Source organism: Nicotiana tabacum, chromosome 2 (genome assembly GCF_000715075.1).
Source record: "Nicotiana tabacum cultivar K326 chromosome 2, ASM71507v2, whole genome shotgun sequence".
Classification (NCBI taxonomy): domain Eukaryota; kingdom Viridiplantae; phylum Streptophyta; class Magnoliopsida; order Solanales; family Solanaceae; genus Nicotiana; species Nicotiana tabacum.
In genome coordinates this window covers 117,627,027-117,647,972 of record NC_134081.1, presented here as the reverse complement: position 1 = coordinate 117,647,972, position 20,946 = coordinate 117,627,027, and the positions used below count along the sequence as shown (strand labels likewise).

At 37.4% G+C, this 20,946-nt stretch overlaps 1 protein-coding gene across 1 annotated transcript; it reads left to right on the top strand.

Annotated features, from left to right (window-relative positions):
* Nucleotides 1-369: 369 nt before the first annotated feature.
* Nucleotides 370-7,887, top strand: LOC107822069 (glucose-6-phosphate 1-dehydrogenase, chloroplastic). The gene is made up of 10 exons (XM_016648561.2): nucleotides 370-805; nucleotides 1,785-1,945; nucleotides 2,073-2,167; nucleotides 2,247-2,361; nucleotides 5,870-6,075; nucleotides 6,145-6,294; nucleotides 6,374-6,494; nucleotides 6,644-6,873; nucleotides 6,960-7,160; nucleotides 7,485-7,887. Exons 1-10 carry the CDS (start codon nucleotides 574-576, stop codon nucleotides 7,732-7,734), a joined length of 1,761 nt encoding a protein of 586 aa, XP_016504047.1. The 5' UTR covers nucleotides 370-573; the 3' UTR covers nucleotides 7,735-7,887.
* The last annotated feature ends 13,059 nt before the right edge of the window (nucleotides 7,888-20,946 follow it).

The window sequence follows — 20,946 nt, the reverse complement described above, 5'->3', positions numbered from 1 at the left end:
ACTTACCCAAACAATCAATAAGAAATAATATCAGGATAACTAATTCCAACATAAATAATCTCAGCATAACTTGTATTCAAACCAAACGATCCTAAGAGTTTGCATACTTTTCTAATTAAGGTACTCGTGCAAATTTAATCCTTTTTAATAGATCTATCTTACAATATTTCATACTTGTAATGACTAATGGAATTGGTTTCAATTTTCAGGGCGTCGTCAAACTTCAATTGGTTGAGGTTTATTTCTAGTTTATTTAAGTGTATATTTAACAACATTTTAAGACTGGTGGTATATTTTAAAGAAAATAATAATAAACTTGTGGGGAAAAAATATGGACCTCATATAAAGGATGAGGCATTTGAAAGGTGCGGACTTCAGTTTACTAATGCCTTTAAGGGAACTTAAGGGCCAGCATTCAGATATTTCCTGCTAAATTCATCAAATATTTCAATTGACAAAGAATCTGTCAATATCCAAATAATATCCTCAGATAAATACTTTGCAATTGGATAAACTCATTTTCTTTTTATTTTTTCACATTAAGGAAGCTAAAAAATCTTGTAAAAAAACTGCATGGGTGGGCAGTTGCAATTGAACCCTTCTTCTTCATCCTCAGTTGCAACTTCTCCTTGTACTTTCCATAATGGGACACATAATTTTTGCAGAAAGTTTAATATTTTACCATTTAAAGCCCATTCCCTTAAATGGGTATCTGGAATTTACTCATCAAGAATCCAATCAAGAAAGCATTTTGAGATCATGTCCTCAAATGGGTTTGCTCTAAATGCTGTGTCTTTGCTGGATGGTGAGTTTGATCTTCATTTAAAAATGCAGTCTTTAGCATTTAGTACTATTTCTTTATTAGCTCAGTTAATCTTCTTCCAAGTGTTTGATGTATTGCTTATCATATATTTAGTTGGGTAATTTGGTAAACTCTGACTTTGTAGTTTTACTTACTTTTAATACTTACCTTGCCCTTTACCCATAGCTGAAATTCTTTTCTTGATATGCTGGTTAAGGATTTTCTTTATGTTTGCTTAACTCTTTAAGTTTAAAAGTGCAGCTTGACTTGGAATAGAACTATAGAAGACATATCCAGTTTAATCCAAAATTAGTGGGTGTTAAAACCAATTTATGTACTGTACTAAAGTATCCAAAAGAAGGGGTGCCTTGGCGTAGCTGGTAAAGTTGCTGCCATGTGACCTGGAGGTCACAGGTTCAAGCCGTGGAAACAACCTCTTGTAGAAATGCATGGTAAGGCTGCGTACAATAGAGCCTTGTGGTTCTGGCCCTTTTCCGGACCCCGCGCATAGCGGAAGCTTAGTGCACCGGGCTGCTATTTTTTACTAAAGTATCCCAAAAGCTTAACTTCCTCAATAATTGAGTTGGACCCAAAAATTAAAGAGAGGAAAAAAAAAACCATTTATCCTATTAGATATATGGTGTTGTAGAACTTTGGAAAGTTTCCTTTCTGTTCACTCAATAGTTTCTGCTCTTTGCATTGATAAACCATAGATGGACTTGTAGTAAAAGTAAAATATCTTGTTTAAGGTTTTCAAAACCTCTTGTAGGCATTCTTTTTTTGCTTTTCGATTGTAAATTAAAAATGGATGATCTTGAAATTCTAGTTCTTGATGATAGCTCACCTCCATCCACCAACTGCGGTTTGTTCTTTACATCATTTTCTGCTTTATATCTCCTTTGGTTTGTTCTTTACATCATTTTATGCTTTATATTTCCTTTGGTTAATTTAAATGCCAAATCCCTGACGTGTATGTATATAGGTTCGGCTTCAAAATTTATGCCAGAGCAAGTGCCTTTGACAGATTTAGAAAACGTAGAGACAACTGTCAGCATAACTGTTATTGGAGCTTCAGGTGACCTAGCCAAGAAGAAGATTTTTCCAGCTTTATTTGCTCTTTTTTATGAAGATTGTCTGCCTGAGGTTAAATTTCATATCTCCAACTATATAATGTTATCTACTAATCACACACAAAAACAAAACGGAGCTTAGATTAATTAGCAGAGCCATCTTAAGTAGCTCATAATGTGTCTTTGCTTGTATGTTTCAGAATTTTATAGTTTTTGGTTATTCACGAACAAAAATGAGTGATGAAGAGCTGAGAAATATGATCAGTAAGACCTTAACTTGTAGAATTGATCAGAGGTATGTCATCATGTCAAGTCCCTTTAACATGCAAATATTTGCCGTGTTTATGGTTTTGGAGCTGATGGAATCTATGCAGAGAGAACTGCGAGGCCAAAATGGACCACTTTCTGGAAAGATGCTTTTATCATTCGGGTCAGTACAATTCTGAGGATGATTTTGCAGAACTGGATTACAAATTGAAGGAAAAAGAGGTAATGGATGTGTCTCTACTTATTGGTGTTCATACATTGTCGGATAACACATATCTACCTGAATGAGCATATAAATGATACTTTTCATAAGAACTTCCAAAACTTGGGGCGATAAATTTATGCAAGCATTTTTGTGATAACTTTCTGTGGAAGCCTGTACACTGTCAGCAGTCCATTTCTCCATGTCTAATAAGAAACTATGACAGTGAATTGAATGACATCTTTACCTCTTATCTGTATCAGTTATTAATCATCTTAATTAGTTTAATATTTTTCTAATACTGGGATTTTAATTCTTGACAAGTCTCCCACATCTTTAAAGTATTCTCTATGTCAGATAACGACATTGTCCATTAATTTGTGTGGCCACTGAATATCACCAACTGTGACCCCTTGAACGCAACTTCCTGTTGCTCCCAAGGAGTAAGGTACATACTTTCCAGATAAGAAACGGAAACATTTATAGGCATAATGTGACATTAGTGGTTTCTCTGATGTTTAAAATATTTTTGGCAAGATATTCGGAGTGATTAACTGGTGCATTGAAGTTTGAGGTAAATAATCCTTCGCTAAAGGTGGAGCTAGATATCATTGACTACAATATGCTATGGCATAAGCACATCTAGGTTTTGTTATGACATTTTATGTCAATGTAAAGTGATTATATGAAGGATTTATAATGATCTGATGCTAGTCAACTAAGTGGGAGATGTTAGGTGACTGAAAATACATGGATTAAGTGAAAGCTAAATCAGATGCAACAGTTAATGCACTCTCCCTTTATCACACATTTTGATTTAGGAGGAAAAGTAGGATGACTTTTTTATGTTCCAATTAAAGGTGACAAACGGGTGGGCCCGGCCGGGTTCCGGGTTATACCAACCGGGCTTAACGGGTCCGCCCCCATCCGGTCAAAAATTGAACCGGAACGGTTCCGGGCTTAAGGGGCCGGGCCGGGCCGATTTTTTTTTTTTTGTATAACTAAAGTAACAATATAAAACAAAAAAACTATCTTATAAAAAGAGTGTTTGAATAAAGGATGCAAAGACTTTAAAATTCTTATATTTGAATATTTCATTAAGAATTTAAGATAATAGAATACAATGAAGATAGAATAAAATTGCACTTTCAAACTTGCAAATTAAAGTTTACATTTAACAACAACTAAATTAATGAAAAAAGAGTAAATTCAAAGTTTAATTATTAAATATAAATGTATAACTTCAAAGGTTTTGCATTGACTTAGTAAGTTCTTCATAATCAATATGACCTTCTTGGCCATGTTCTGGAGTGTTAAATTCAAAGGCTTTCATAGTTTCATTTCAAATTTTCATTGCATAATAATACTTCAAATTAATCTAACAAACTAAAACATTAAGCATAATACGTCTAATAATTTTAAAATAACACAAATTGTCTCAAATCAACTTAAAATCTTAAATACGAATTTCTGGAGGACGCTCAAGGCAACTCTTCATATGCCTCCTTAAACAGCATGTGCCCTCCCACTTTCGACGAAGATTTAAGACTCGACCACAGTTCTTGCACTTTACTTTGTGAACTTTTTCATTTTCTTCTACCACCTCAAAGTGTTTCCAAACATATGAGTGCACTCTAGAATCACGGGGCATGATTTAACTTGAATTGAGAATTTGAGTTTGAGAAATGAAAGATGAGTGAAGAAATGAAGAAGAGGGAATGTATTTATACTTTATAGTTTTTCAAAGGGCTAAATTAGTAATTACTAAAAGTGTTATTTTTTAAAATAATTACCCAAAAAAGAGTTATTCTTGCAAAATATACATGGGGCAACGGTCAAATTGGAAGCTGACCGTTACCAATGGTCAAATGAATTTAAAAAAAAAAATAAACAGAAAATCACTGTTGAACCGGGCCGGGCTGGGCCAGTCAACCGGTTCAACAGTGATTTTCCTTGACCGGGTTTGACCGGTCCGGTTAACCGGAATTGTTTTTTTTACACAGACCAACCCCCCTAACCCAGCCCACCCGGCCCCTTAACTGCCGGTCCGGGTTACTACCGGTTCGGGCCGGCCCGGAAACGGGTCAGCCCGGCCCGTTAAACAGGTTTAGTTCCAACAATGGAAAAGTCTGAACATGGAGAAGTATGTGAAAAGTTTGACTCCGGGAAAATATGTATATGCATACATATGTACGAAATAAAAAAATAAAACCTTAGTTTCCTTGGTTGACTGATGCTAATTTTACAATACTTTTTAAGTTGAAGAATCTGGAATAACCTAAAACGAGACTATTTTCATCTAAAGAGGTGACAAGAGAGTTACAGGGGAACTTCCAGAACATTTCTTAGTTCAATATGCTAATCAACTATTAGTAAGAAGTACACAATTTGCATATGTTAGATGATTAATTTACTCATGCTACCATCCCTTTCATACGAGATCCTAGCATGCACACATCAAATATAGTAAATGAAGAAGATTTTGAGTAAGAAAGAGACTTAAAATTCAGCTTCAATAAGAACGTGAAGTAAAGGTAACGAACTTTATTCTTGCATTTTATTGAAAAGAATCTGGAATGGGAATCCATTGTAGAGTGGAATGGAATGGGAATGGGAACTTTATTCTTCAATTGCATTTCTCAAATCAGATATTCCAGTAAACTAGAAAGTGAGATATAACTCCTATGGCTGATAGAAACTATCATACCATTGTTTAACCAAAAATAAATTTCTCGGTCAAAGTCAATATCTAGAAGAAATCGGGTTACTAATAACCAAGACTTACTTCACTTTCCCAACAATTTTGGAAGAATAGATCAAAGAATGGAAATGATTGACAAAGGAAAATAAGAAATGAACTAATAATCACTCCCCAAATTAAGGCTTAAAGCTTGGAGAAATAAGCAAAGAATAATACTATAATAGTGTGGATTTCAATAATAATCGTCACCTGCCATTACAAATGAGATTTTTGTCCTTATATAGGAGCATACAATTATAACGGTTCACATTCTTAATTTGGGCTCACTAATGGCATTAATTGTATTGATTGCCCATTACCATATATTACCGTAACAGATACATTTATGACTAAAGATTCCTTGTAACTGTACCGATTTCCCTTCCTTATTTACATCAAGTTCGTGTATCTTCTCTTCTTTGCAGCCTTCATTCATTTCGCTCCTGTTTCTCTTTTAATAGCTGTCTGGTCTGGTTCTTTCCTTAATGCAACCCCGTGGGTGTTTCACTCGTGCCTTTTCTGCATTCTTTAATTCGTCTAATTAAGAGTGCCACTTGTCCTTACATCGATGTTTCATGTGTTATGCTCCATCAGCTTGTTGATAGTCTACGTGTCATGTCTTTTTTTCTACCAATACAACCATCACTGCTCATATGTAATGCCTATATTGGAGCAATGTTTAATCTAGCAGCGAAAGGCCCAGTATGTAACATATATCATAGTGATGCTCTGTTCAGATGAATGATACAAAGCTGATTGTGAATGCTGATCATGTGATCACATTTTAGGGTTGTAGGGTTGCTAATAGGTTGTTTTACTTATCAATACCTCCAAATATATTCGTGGATGTGGTGAGATGTGCAAGTCTTAAAGCTTCTTCAACAAGTGGGTGGACAAGGGTCATTGTTGAGAAACCGTTTGGTCGTGACTTAGAATCATCTAGCGAGCTGACCAGATGCCTAAAGAAGTACCTAACTGAGGAGCAAATATTCCGGTAAGATTAACTGCATTTTCTTTGTGGATAAACGTGGTTTGAAGTTTGATTATGTTGGTTTTCTTTCAGAATTGACCATTACTTGGGAAAGGAACTTGTTGAGAATCTCTCCGTTCTTCGTTTCTCGAATCTTGTCTTTGAGCCTCTGTGGTCCAGAAACTACATCCGCAATGTCCAATTCATATTTTCGGAGGATTTTGGTACCGAGGGACGAGGAGGGTGAGGTTCATTACTCTGCTACAGCTACTTAAAAATTCTGTTGGAGTTGGATCTCTAACTTATTGCTCTTTTGGCTCAGGTACTTTGACAATTACGGCATCATCCGAGATATAATGCAAAATCATCTCCTTCAAATATTAGCATTGTTTGCTATGGAAACACCGGTCAGCATGGATGCTGAGGACATCAGAAATGAAAAGGTATCCAGATGTTTGCCGCAAACCATTCTCATAATCCTGCATTACACAAAAACAGAGATCCTCCAAGTGAATATAAACAGAAATAATACTTTGCAAGATCATATAATAAACATGGTCCATAATTAGATCTGACTGTTTTGGTGGTTCAGGTTAAAGTTTTAAGGTCAATGAGGCCATTGCAACTTGAAGATGTGGTACTTGGCCAGTATAAAGGTCATAGCAAGGGTGGTAAGTTATATCCAGCTTATACAGACGATCCAACTGTGCCAAATGGTAGTGTCACTCCAACGTTTTCTGCTGCTGCACTCTTTATTAATAATGCACGCTGGGACGGGGTTCCTTTCCTCATGAAAGCTGGAAAAGCTCTCCATACTAGGAGGTTGGTGGATTGTCCTTTTATCCATAAATGATATTTTCAGCTATATATACAAAATGATCCTAAGTCTTGTAACATTGAAAATGCAGGGCGGAGATCAGGGTACAGTTCAGACATGTTCCTGGAAATTTGTACAAAAAGAACTTTGGAACTGATCTAGATAAGGCCACAAATGAGCTAGTTCTGCGCTTACAACCTGATGAAGCCATATATTTGAAAATTAACAACAAGGTTCCTGGTCTTGGAATGAGACTTGACCGGAGTGACCTTAATCTTCTTTACAAAGCAAAGTAAGAGAATACTGTTCGACTATTAGTTATTAAAACGTTATAACTGCTTAAGTTTTCTTGCACTTCACCATTTCCTGTTTGTTCTGTGAATATATGCTATAATGCTTTCAGGGATCGATGAAATACATCTGATATAGAACCAGGAATATACTTTGCAGCAGATTCTTTAATATAGAGCCAGGATTATAATTTGCAACAGATTTCTCAATGTTCTTTATTTCTGATGAATAACTTATAATGGCTGATTATTTTTAGATTACATGAGGCAGACATTTCAATTGACTTCAAAATTATCTTACTCCATATTTTTGGTCGTTTGTGAAGGTATCGAGGTGAAATACCAGATGCATATGAGCGGCTTCTGTTAGATGCAATAGAAGGAGAGCGAAGATTGTTCATTAGAAGTGATGAGCTGGATGCTGCATGGGCTCTATTTACACCATTGCTGAAGGAACTAGAAGAGAAGAAGATCGCGCCAGAGCTTTATCCGTATGGCAGTAGGGGTCCAGTAGGAGCACATTATCTAGCTGCAAAGCACAACGTTCGTTGGGGAGATCTGTCAGGTGATGATTGATTGTATCCGTCCACATCTTCTCCCCAAAATTGGAGCGCGAACTTTCAAAAATATTGACTATAAATGTATGAATATTGAGGAGCATGGCTAGAAGAAATAATCTTTCTTTCCTCTCAAAAGGGGGATAGTTGATTCATTTTACAGATGATTAAATTGATCTACTTGCAGTTTCAGCTTCTCAAGAATGCTCAAAGTATGGACCAGTGTTTTTAAAAGGCGTTTTCGGGGCGAGGCCAACCAAAAACGCCCTGAGGCGATGGCGTGGGGCGAAAGTCTAAAGGAGCGCCCAACAATTCGGGGCGTACGCCCGGATGTTTGAGGCGCGTTTTTTAGTGAGGCATAAGCTCCAAAGACCTTTTCAAATTAAAACAAAATTTGTTGAATAAGTCATTCATATAATGCCTAAATTCTCAAAAGTCAGCTTGGTAATTATTCAAAATTTTTAAAAAAAGAAACTGAAATATATTAAATTTAAAAGTCAAGATCTTTTTATTGATTGACGCCCTAATTCATGGTCTTTCCCAATCCTTTATTCAACAAATATTCAATTTTTTTTTTATAAATACAAGGAGAACTATATTCTCTTTTATACCAGCAAGTTCAAAGTTTAAATTGCATGTTAGTCATTCTTTTTGTTCTTTCATGTAAAAAGCTTAATTCTTTTCGATTCAAGTTACTTGTGCTTCCAAGTAGTGTATAATAGATTATTTTGACTAGTTTTTTGTGGGGATAGAGCACATTGGCCGGTGCGTGGCGAACGGTTCATCAAGCCATTTTTCGCCTCAACTCCCTAAATAGGAAGAGGGGTAGTTTACAAATTGGGGTAATCAATTCGCACCTGACTGTGATAGCCCTCTCAATACCTTATTGGAGCTTTGTAACTAGTGGCCGATTTCCCGTCGCGTCAGCCTTTTCCCAGTGCGCGGAGCCCCAACGAGGAAGGTGTTAGTGCTTTATCATTGGGTCAATAATGCTAATCCCTCTTTTTGTGCTACTCCTAGGGCGGGAAGAAGATAAGAAAACGCGAAGCGTTCTCTTGCTTTCCCAACCTGTTGTTTCTAAAGACTGCCCTCTCTCGGCTGGATCTTGGTCCAGCCTACTACGAGGATCCTATATCCAGCAACCCAACCTATACAAAGGGCATCAAAGCCCCTTGATTAGGTTGGAGCTATAAAGCTTACCTTATATTATTAAAAAGGGAAAGGGCCTTTTCAGCTGGTGCGCAGGAGCGCACTTCCATTTTGCCTTTACTAGTAAGGGGTCCCGTGGTTCCTATGCCGCCGCGTTTCCCGGTCCTTTTCTTTTAGTGCTTCGACCCGCGGTTAACCATCAACTTGTTAACCGCAATTATTGTCATAATTTCTTCCTTCACCATCAGAAAGATGGACAGATACGAGAGAAGAAGAAATGGAGGCCAAACATATAGTAGGGTACCAAAACGGTTGTCACTTGCGGCACAAGAATTTGGTTCAGCTTCAAGGGTGGTGCTGTGAGGGACAAGGGTAGCAATATATATATTTTTCACATATTTATAGTTTTCTCAATTTTTATGCAATTTTACCTGTTTATAAATATTTATTATAATTATATTATTTTATAAAATATTAAAAATTAAATATCTATTGGCTTACGCCTCGCTGAGGCATATATAAAACACCTCGCCTTACACCCACGCCTTTTAAAATACTGGTATGGACAACTTGGAACTGATGTCAGCAATTAATGCTCAAATGGATAGTTAATCTTTCTTTCCCTTGTTTGGTTGGTGAGTGAAAAACTTTTTCCGGAAAATATTTTCTAGTGTTTGGTTAGAGAGTAGATTTTTTTTTTTTTAGAAAAATAGTTTTTTATGCTATTCTCCTCACCCCTTTCCCCTAAGTCCCCTAAGTCACTCATTTTGTTGAAACGAAAAAAAAAATACTTTTTACTACATCAATTACATCATTTTATTGAAATGAAAGAAACTACGTTTTCTACATCTTGAAAAAAAAAATACTTTTTTTATTGAAATAAAAAAAATATTTTTTATTACATTATTTTTTTGAAATGAAAGAAAATATGATTTTGCTACATCATGAAAAGAAAGTACTTTTTTTGTTAAAATGAAAAAAATACTTTTTTATATCATGAAAAGAAAATACTCATTTGTTAAAATAAAAAATAAGCACTCTATTTATAACATGAAAAAAAAATACTATCAATAATATTTCTATTTAGGGTGTGGGTGGGGGTGTGGGTGGGGGTGGGGGTGGGGTGAGGGTGGGGGTTGGTGGGGATGGGGAATGTTGAAAAAGAGTTTTGAAAAATGTTTTCCCTTCTCTGGATAGAGTTCATGAGAAAAATATTTTTCAAAACATTTAAGCCAAGCAAACATAACAAAATTGAAAAATATTTTCCGAAAAATATTTTTGTTTGTACCAAACACACCTACTACCAACTGATATACTCAATAATTTGATTGGTTAAAACATCTTGCGTTGTAGAAGAAATCTGAAAAGCGGTTCTCATTTCCCATGTCTACATCACTTATAATTTTTTTTTTGGTTTTCTATTCAATATCCTATAGTCGTATTGGAGTTCGACAAAATTCGGATTCACGTTAGGAGAGTTCTATATTGGGGTAAAACTCTCACTAACAAAAGCGATTACATAGGGCTTGTATTTGAAATATTTAATTAATGATGAAAAAGTATTTACCACTCTATTATAATCCTTATTGGTACACTGCAATATATTATTTTTACCAATGTTAGGCATCATTTTTTTTGTTATTCGCAGTTTCGCACTCCAAATTAAATGTCCAATCCAATGCGTGCATGGGGTATTTTTGGTTGGGAGAATGTAATTTTGTCTTTTTTTTGGGTCTTTAACAGTTAACCCTAGAGTTATCACGAGTTAGTATTTTTGGTTTGAGTTAGACTCAGAATTACTTTTCTTACCCCTTGATTTATTAATGACAAGTACTTCAACTATCTTGTATTAAAAGAAGAGGAGAGGGTAGCGGATTTAGTAGGTTTGAACCTATAATATAAGGTCTAGGTTTGAACCTATAATATAAGGTCTACGGTCCACCTCTGTTCGAATTATAATCTTCTTTTTTTCGGAACAAGGGCAATTGAACTATATGGTAAACTATATTTTTAACTTTTTCAAACTCCTTTTTGCACGGGGTAAAATATGTTCATATTTAATGATCGTATGAGAAAGCGATATGTAGAATCGAAGGCAGAAGATAGCCAAACCCGAAGGCAATGATCTCGCTTGTCACCGGAGAGAATGATACTCATAACAACAAAATTAATGTCGTTGTCCGGTAGCATTCAATGAAAAATATTCTACAACATTAAGTGCATGATCCATTACAGAGAATATGACATTCACTGCCTACCGTTACACACCCTCCAATGTCCCTCATAATTGTCATTAAAGAAGAATTTAGTCCTAGGACTTTGTTTCTTAGATGCAGTTATAAATAGTGAGCTTTATCATCATTGTAAGGGACACGAATTTTCTGACAAGCGTACACTATATTCTATCAAAAGCTCAATAACATTTTACTTTCCTGCTTATTTATACTGTTCTTATTGCTCCCGGTAGCTCTGTGCTTGGAACCAAGATATCTGCCGTCTATTTTAATTTTAAGGCTAAGTCTTATATTTCTGTTTAATTCACTTATTATTTTTGGATCAAATTAATTTACTTCACTATAAATCACGTATAAATTCAACTGTACCGTTTTACAGGTAAATACTTTTCTAATTATTTGTTTACTATTCTTTCCAACTATCACTAATAACATATATAATCATCTCTTGACATCTGTTAAACACCATTCCATAAAATAAAATGAACAGAAGGAGTATCACTTTTCTTAACAAAAAAATGTGGACATGTATTAATAGTGACAAATATAGTTGGCAAGAATCTTTTTTCTCTTAATTAAATTATATTTTCTCTATTTTCATTTCCTCTCTGCTATTTTGTCTGCTTTCGTGGTTAATTTATATAAATAACAAAAATGGGACTCCACATTACGCACTCAAACAAAATACGTAATCGGAACTGAGAAGATGTCTTTTTCCGGCTCGCCGGAAACGTCCAATCTCCGGCTACTTCTTCTCCGTCACCTTCCTGATGGGTCCATTTCATAATTTAAAGAAGATAACTTTCTTCATTTGATAAAAACTTCTAAGTCTTTTTCTAAATTGGCGGCCACCGTATTTTTTGAATTGTCAACATTGTAGGCGGGAGAGAAAAATGTCAAATATAGTAGGCGTGAGAGAGTGAGGCTCCGCGTATAAAAGGAGAGTTTCGACTCTCATCTCTACACACCAATTTGAGAGGAAAAATATATATGAGAGTTAGAAATAAAGAGTGAGGTTTCACAAACAGGGTATAAGAAAATAGTCTGTGAGAAAAATAGAGGGTGAACGATATTGTAGTGAGGTGGGAATATCAAAAGAGGGTTATTTCTTTTGAGTGTTGTAGTGATCTTTGGAGTATTTTACTCGGACCTACAAAGTGTAAAATTCCTTGCTATAGTGATATCAGTTGCTCCTCTCGGGGCCGTGGTTTTTTCTTTTATTCAAAAGGATTTTTCACGTAAAAATCTTGGCGGTGTTGTTACTCTTTTATTCTTGTTAATTACCGTATTTCGGTGCTACGTTATTATTCCACTTTTATTACCGTGAATATTAACAACTAGTATCAGAGCACAAGTTCTGTTCGTTCAGAGAAGTACTATTCACTGTCGGTAGTACTATACTCGGTGAAAAAAAATGTCCGGAGTAAAGTACGAGGTAGCAATAACGGAGATATCGGTTTCTCAACATGGCAAAGAAGGACGAGGGATCTGCTCATCCAACAAGGATTATACAAGGTATTAGATGCTGATGCCAAAAAGCCTAATACCATGAAAGCTGAAAATTGGGCTGACTTGGACGAAAGGGCTGCTAGTGCAATCAGGTTGCACTTATCAGGTGATGTGGTAAATAACATCATTGATGAAGACACCGCACGTGGCATTTGAACAAGGTTGGAAAGCCTATGCATGTCCACAACGGTGATAAATAAATTATACCTGAAGAAGCAGTTATACGCCCTACACATGGGTGAAGGTACGAGTGTTTTGTCACATTTAAATATGTTTAACGGACTAATCACACAGCTCGCCAACCTCGTAGTGAAAATCGAGGAAGAAGATAAAGTCATCTTGCTATTGAACTAGTTGCCATCTTCGTACGATAATTTGGCAACAACCATCCTGCACAGTAAGACTACCATTGAGTTGAAAGACGTCACATCGGCTCTTCTACTCAATGAGAAGATGAGAAAGAGGCCTGAAAATCAAGGACAGACTCTCATCACATAAGGTAGAGGCAGGAGTTATCAAAGGAGTTCGAGCAACTATAGTAGATCCGGAGCTCGTAGGAAGTCCAAGAACCGATCCAAATCAAGAGTCAGAAATTGCTACAATTGTGATCAACCAGGTCACTTCAAAAGAGATTGCCCAAATCCAAGGAAAGGCAAAGGTGAAACCAGTGGCCAGAAGAATGACGACAACACAACCGCCATGGTGCAAAACAATGATAATATTGTCCTCTTTATAAATAAGGAAGAAGAATGCATGCACTTGTCAGATCCAGAGTCGGAATTGGTGGTTGATACAATATTTTACCATGCCACACCAGTAAGAGATCTTTTTTTACAGATATATAGCAGGTGATTTTGGCACTATAAGAATGGGTAACACAAGTTATTCAAAGATTGCAGGGATTGGTGATATTTGTATCAAGACAAATGTCGGATGTACATTAGTTCTAAAGGACGTGTGGCATGTACTTGATTTGTGGATGAACTTGATCTTAGGAATTGCTTTAGACCGAGATGGATACGAGAACTATTTTGCAAATCAAAAGTGGAGACTCACCAATAGATCATTTGTGATTGCAAAGGGAGTTGCTCATGGCAGTTTGTACAGGACAAATGCAGAAATATGCCAAGGTGAATTGAACGCAACACAAGATGAGATTTCTGCAGATTTGTGGCACAAAAGGATGGGTCATATGAGCGAGAAGGGATTGCAGATTCTTACCAGGAAATCACTCATTTCTTATGACAAAGGTACAACGGTAAAACCTTGTGACTACTGTTTATTTGGTAAGCAACATAGAGTCTCATTTCAAACATCGTCTGAAAGAAAAATGAATATACTTGATTTGGTATATTCTGATGCTTGTGGTGCAATAGAAATTGAATCTATGAGCTGTAACAAATATTTTGTTACTTTTATTGATGATGCTTCACGAAAATTATGGGTTTATATTTTGAAAACCAAAGATCAGGTGTTTCAAGTTTTTCAGAAGTTTCATGTTCTGGTAGAAAGGGAGACAGGTCGAAAGCTAAAGTGTCTCCGAAGTGACAATGGAGGTGAGTACACTTCAAGGGAATTTGAAGAGTATTGTTCAAGTCATGGGATCAGACGTGAAAAGACAGTTCCTAAAACCCCACAACACAATGTCGTAGCCGAGAGGATGAACCGCACCATTGTTGAGAAGGTGAGAAGCATGCTCAGAATGACTAAACTGCCTAAGTCATTCTGGGGTGAAGCAGTTCAGACAGCCTGTTACCTGATCAATAGGAGTCCATCAGTTCCATTAGCGTTTGACATCCCAGAGAGAGTTTGGACCAACAAGAGGTATCCTACTCGCATATGAAGGTGTTCGGTTGCAGAGCTTTTGCATATGTACCAAAAAAGCAGAGAACAAAGCTGGATGATAAATCTGTTCCCTGCATATTCATCGAATATGGAGATGAAGAGTTCGGGTACAGATTGTGGGATGTTGTAAAGAAGGTTATCAGAAGCAGAGATATAGTCTTCTGAGAAAGTGAAGTTGGAACTACAGATCATATGTCAGAGAGGGACAAGAATGGTATAATTCCTAACCTTGTTACCATTTCTTCTTCTTCTAACTATCCCACAAGTGCAGAAAGTACGATCGACGAGTTTGCCGAGTAGGGGGCAACCTGGTGAGGTTATTAAGCAGGGGGAGCAACTTGATGATGATGTCGAGCAAGTGGAGTACCCCATTCAGGAAGAAGAACAACCTCAACCTCTGAGGAGATCAAAAAGGCCAAGGGTAGAGTCATGCAGGTACCCTTCCACGGAATATGTCCTCATCAGTGATAAGGGGGAGCCAGAAAGTCTTAAGGAGGTATTGTCCCATACAGTAAAGAACCAGTGGATGAAAGCCATGCAAGAAGAGATAGAATCACTGCAGAAAAATGGCACGTACAAGCTGGTTGAACTTCCAAAGGGTAAAAGACCACTCAAATGTAAGTGGGCCTTTAAACTCAAGAAAGATGAAAATGGCAAGCTAGTCAGATACAAAACCTGATTGGTGGTTAAAGGCTTCGAACAGAAGAAAGGTATTGATTTTGACAAAAGTTTCTCACCTGTTGTCAAAATGACTTCTATTCGAACAATTTTGAGCTTAGCAGCTAGCCTAAATCTTGAAGTGGAGCAGTTGGATGTGAAAACTACATTTCTTCATAGAGATTTGGAAGAGGAGATTCATATGGAGCAACCAGAAGGATTTGAAGTAGCTGGAAAGAAACACATGGTGTGCAAATTGAATAAGAGTTTTTATGGATTGAAGCAGGCACCAAGGTAGTGGTACATGAAGTTTGACTCATTCATGAAAAGTAAAACATACATAAAGACCTATTCTGATCCATGTGTATACTTCAAAAGATTTTTTGAGAATAACTTTATTATATTGTTGTTGTATGTGGATGACATATTAATTGTAGGAAAATACAAAGGGTTGATCGCAAAGTTGAAAGGAGATTTGTCCAAGTCATTTGATATGAAGGACTTGGGACCAGCACAACAAATTCTGGGTATGAAGATAGTTCGAGAGCGAACACGCAGAAAGTTATGGCTATCTCAGGAAAAATACATTGAACGTGTACTGGAATGCTTCAACATGAAGAATGCTAAGTCAGTCAGCACACCTCTTACTAGTCATCTAAAGTTGAGCAAGAAGATGTATCCTACAACAGTGGAGGAGACATGGAACATGGCTAGAGTTCCTTATTCTTCAACAGTCGAAAGCTTGATGTATGCAATGGTATGCACCAGACCTGATATTGCTCATGCAGTTGGTGTTGTTAGCAGATTTCTTGAAAATCCTGGAAAGGAACATTAGGAAGCAGTCAAGTGGATACTCAGGTACCTAAGAGGTACTGTAGGAGATTGTTTGTGTTTTGGAATATTTGATCTAATCTTGAAGGGCTACACATATGCTGTTATGGCAGGTGATCTTGATAATCGTAAATCTACTACAGGATACATGTTCACATTTTTAGGGGGAGCTATATCATGGCAGTCTAAGTTGCAGAAGTGTAACGACCCGGCCGGTCATTTTGAGTGTATTAGCCTCGATCCCCTATTAACTGCTTCCCCCGTATCGTTTTATGCTTATGTGACTTGCCGAGAGCTTGTTGTTGTGGTTTCAGAGTGAATTGGGACACTTAGTCCCTAAAACGGAAGTTAAGCCTTAGGATTTTGACCGTAGTCAGAACTGTGTAAATACAACTCCGTAATGGCGTTTCGTTAGTTCTGTTAGCTCCGTTGGGTGATTTTGGACTTAGGCTTGAAATGGCAAAAGTTAATTTTTTAGAGATTTTGACCGGTAGTGAACCCTTTGATATTGGGGTCGGAATCCGATTCTGGAAGTTGGAATAGGTCCGTAATGTCGAAATTGACTTGTGTGCAAAATTTGAGGTCAATCAGACGTGATTTGTAGGTTTCGGCATCGGTTGTAGAAGTTTGAAGTTTCAAAGTTCATTAAGTTTGAATTGGAGGGCGATTTGTGTTTTTAGCATTGTTTGATGTGATTTGAGGGCTCGACTAAGTCCGTATGGTAATTTAGGACTAGTTGGTATGTTTGGTTGAGGTCCCGGGGGCCTCGGGTGTGTTTCAGATGCTTAACAGACTGAGTTTTGGACTTATTCAATTGCTGAAGCTATCTGAGCTCTGGTGTTTTTGCACCTGCGGTGGGGAGACCGCAGGTGCGGCATCGCACGTGCGGAGTGAAGGGTGCAAGTGCGCTTTTGGTCAAGAAGGTCTGTGAGCGTAAGTGAGAGAAGGGAGCCACATCTGCGCATCCGCAGATGCGGAGTGATGGTCGCATGAGCGGTATGGGCGGCCTGGGTAAGGGTCGTAGATGCGGAAGTCAAACTGCAGGAGCGGGCTCGCAGGTACGGCCCAAAGCTCGCAGATGCGGTCCCAGCCATTTAAGTCATTTTCGCACCTACGATAGTTTTCCCGTAGGTGCGGTTGAAGGCTCGCAGAAGCGAGTTTACTAGGCAGAAAATAGGATTTCGAGGGTTGATTTTCCATTTCGATTTTGGGAGTTTGAGAGCTCGGTGTGAAGTGCTTTTTCGAGATTTCTTCAAGGAGATTGTTGGGGTAAGTGGTTCTAACTCGGATTGGATTATATTTCATGAATCTATTACTATTTTCATCTTATAATTAGGGATTTGAGTAGGAAATTTGGGGGATAATGGTAGAAACTTCATAGGCTATAATTTCGCGATTTGAGGTCGGATTCGAGTAATTCTTATATGGTTAGACTCGTGAGTGAATGGGTGTTCGTATTTTGTGACTTACCCGATTCTGAGACGTGGGCCCGGGGAGACTTTTTGGGGCGATTTTCTAATTTCTCGCTTTAGCTTTGATTTCATTAACTAGATTAGTTTCTTATAGTTATATTTATGATATGTAATGCAAGCTCCAAAATGATAACACTCTGAAGTTAGAGAATTGATCGATCTGTGGCCGCACACACTTTTCTGCGGCCGCGGTTAAATTTTTGCGGACCGCACAATTTAGAGTGTGGTCCGCACAATCATTGCACAATATTTGCCCTAGCCTAATGATCTGTGGACCGCACAATTCCTTGTGCGGCCACACAATTCAAAAACAAACGGTAGTCACTTAGGGTTTTTCAATTCATGCACAATTTAGACATGGTATTGGCAATTTAGACATGATACACAGTTTACCCATCGCCCAATTAACAAATAGGAAGTTACCCATATAATTTTAAGCTCACATGATGATGAATTTTGACATTAGGGCTAAAAATAACTAAACTAATTATGAACAAAATTAAGCAAATTGAAAATTTTAATGATGAATTGAACACACCAGTAATGTAGTGTCGCGCCCCCTTTTTCTCGCGAAATCGGGTTTCGATATGTGACAACTCTTTTAAGGGGGTATTAAAAGAGGAGAGTCGTCACCCAACGGTTTAAGGTGCATTAGGACACCTATTATGCAAATGACTCTGTTTGACTAGTCAAAGCTACCAAAGATCGGGTAAGGGCTCAAGTTACCTCAAAGAGAAGGTGTTAGGCACTCCTCGAGGTTCACAATTGTGGGTCCCGACTGAGCTTAAGATTATGTGGATTACGATTAAGCTAGGTGATCAAATAAACAAAGGGAGTTCAGAAGTCACAGAACTTTATTACAACATGATTAATACAGATCTTGGTGCGAATATAAGGATACAACTATTTAGATCTAATAACCACATATAAAGAAGAAGGGGGGTCCTAAGTTTTTTAGTCTAAAGGATCACCCCGTGCAACATAAATAATAATTTGTAACTCCCTCAAGATGGGGTGTTACTCATATTATTCAACGGGCACAAACTATCATCTCCTGCTACTCGATTACTATGCTAAAGTTGTTACCTAAAAGCATTCTAATTCAATTATAGGTCGTACCCTATGCGTGCATTACCCGTCCCCATACCTGTGGTCTAGGAGGTATTGGACCTCTATTTAGGGTGGTTCTAGACTTAAACTTAGGCTGCTCAAAATGATAAAACTAGGCGACATACAAAACACACTGGACTTCAAATATGGCAACAGGGGGGGGGGGAGGGCTCAAGTTTGCCTCCGCACTTAAGCAATAAATGCACGCAAACACATATGCCAATCATGAATCTGCAGAATCCTATAGACATGATTTCTAGGCGATCAAAGTATGCAGGTAATTTCATATACATGATATAGCTTATAGACAGAATCATGCGGGTATTATAAGCAAATTATTAAGAGTTTTAAGTTACCAATCCTATATGTATGATGCCTAGGTGATCTACGCAGTTGGGTATAACAGAATCTGTTGGGAAGAGCCCCAGAATTATCCAGATTTTCCTAACAGTGACGATCAGGAACATTGTTTAAGTAGTCTATATTAACCAATTAACAAGGAATTATTTCCTATAGGCAGGATCTCTAACAATTGATGATTAGAACTCATTTTATTTATACTTAGTCCTATAAACAAGATTTCTAGTGAACAATGTGATACAATAGCAAATGAAATGATCAAAATCCTATAGGTATGATTTCTAGTGAATTGAAGGAAAATTTATTAACATTTATTCCTATAGGCAGGTTTTCTAGTAACACGTAGCAGTGAGAATAATGGCAACATTTGAATTCTTATTTGCTAGCAGATAGCGTGTGTGTGTGTGTGTACTTGTCCTAATGGCATGATTTCTAACAGTGCAACCAAGATTAAAGGCATATACATAGCAGGTTGGATAAGTCACATGAATCCTATAGGCATGTTGGCTACCATTTCATGCAAACTTAGACATACCTGTTTCCCCTTCTTACTAATTCCCCAAGTGTTTATACAAAGGTTATTACAGGCTCAAATAGGAGTAAAAATACAAATGTCACATAACAGCGATAAGAGGCCCACAACAAGCCCAAATAAAATAAATACCCAGTATTTCCTGGGCCTTCAATAGCTCTTACACAGCATACCCGGGCCTTCAACAAAGATCCACATTCAATACACGACTCAGGGATCCATAGAGAAGTCCAGAACTAGTTTACTCAACCATGGCACCAAGTGTTGCATCACTTGAACCAACCAATTCAGGTACACAACACATAACAGGGTGAAGTAGAGTGAATAGGAACAATTTTGAGATTGAGGGAGTGACTAAAGACTAAGCCTTGGTGTGTCAGAGTTTATAAGGGTCTCAATTGGACCCCGAGCAGTGCTCACACTAGGGAGGCCAATAATAGAACCTAGGTAGCCTTGGCTTTCAGCCGGCTAGAATAAAGAGTTCAGAATAGCATAAGTTGCCAGTGAGAAAAATGGACAGAAGTTAGGAGATATATTCATATCCTAAAGTAGACATAGCCAAATTGAGCATATAGAGTAATTAATCAAATAGGCCAGTAGGTTCAGCAGGACAGCAAAGCACCACATAGATAGCCTCATATTGAAAGAAATTGGGGAAGAAACAGGTTTGCAAGATATACATAGATTATCACTCATGACATTAAACCAATTGAGACCTAAGAGGTTCGGATTAAGCTAAGCATGTATCTTAGTATAATAAAAAAAATATGTTAATTCTCATCAGGAGGCAAGATTGCATTGGAACATGATAGGGAGCACACATTACGATAGTCCAAGCAATCACTGAAGAAACAGGGGATTAAGACATACTGGGGGGCATATTAGCAGGGAAGCAAGATCATAGTTGAGGGAAAAGGGTCTTATAACATTAAAACACATTATGTATGCAAGACAAGCATCATAGAGATTCAGTACAAAGTGAAGAGTAAGCTCATGTTAAATAGCACATGTAGGTATTCTAGCATCGACACAGTAGACTATTTACCTAAAGAAGGTTCAGATTGTGCTAAGTATAGGTCTTGATGTTATGAAACAATCATGCTAATTTGGCAATAGGGCATCATTTAGACATGAGAAAGGCAGATTATAACTACTGGTGAATCAAGGAGGAGGTTAAACATGCTAAAGGCATATTGAAAGAGAGCAGGGTCAAACATGTTAGATAAGCAAGCTACCACAGAAATTCAGAATATGATGGGAAACAGGCTTGTGCCATATACTGGGTGTGCATATCCATGCTTTTGAACTCACTACACTAGTCGACTAAAGAAGTACAAATTATGCGAGTAAGGCATATTCAAGTAATAAGATTGATAGCAAAAGACTAAATTAAACACCAGAAGATGCTAACAAGTGTAAGAGTCCCAAACAGTAATAATTTCTAACACATTGACTGGTCAGAACTTAATAGAACCCGGTGTAGGCATGCTTGAAGCTAAAGGCTAAAGAAACCTAAAGAGTTGAGGAAAGCA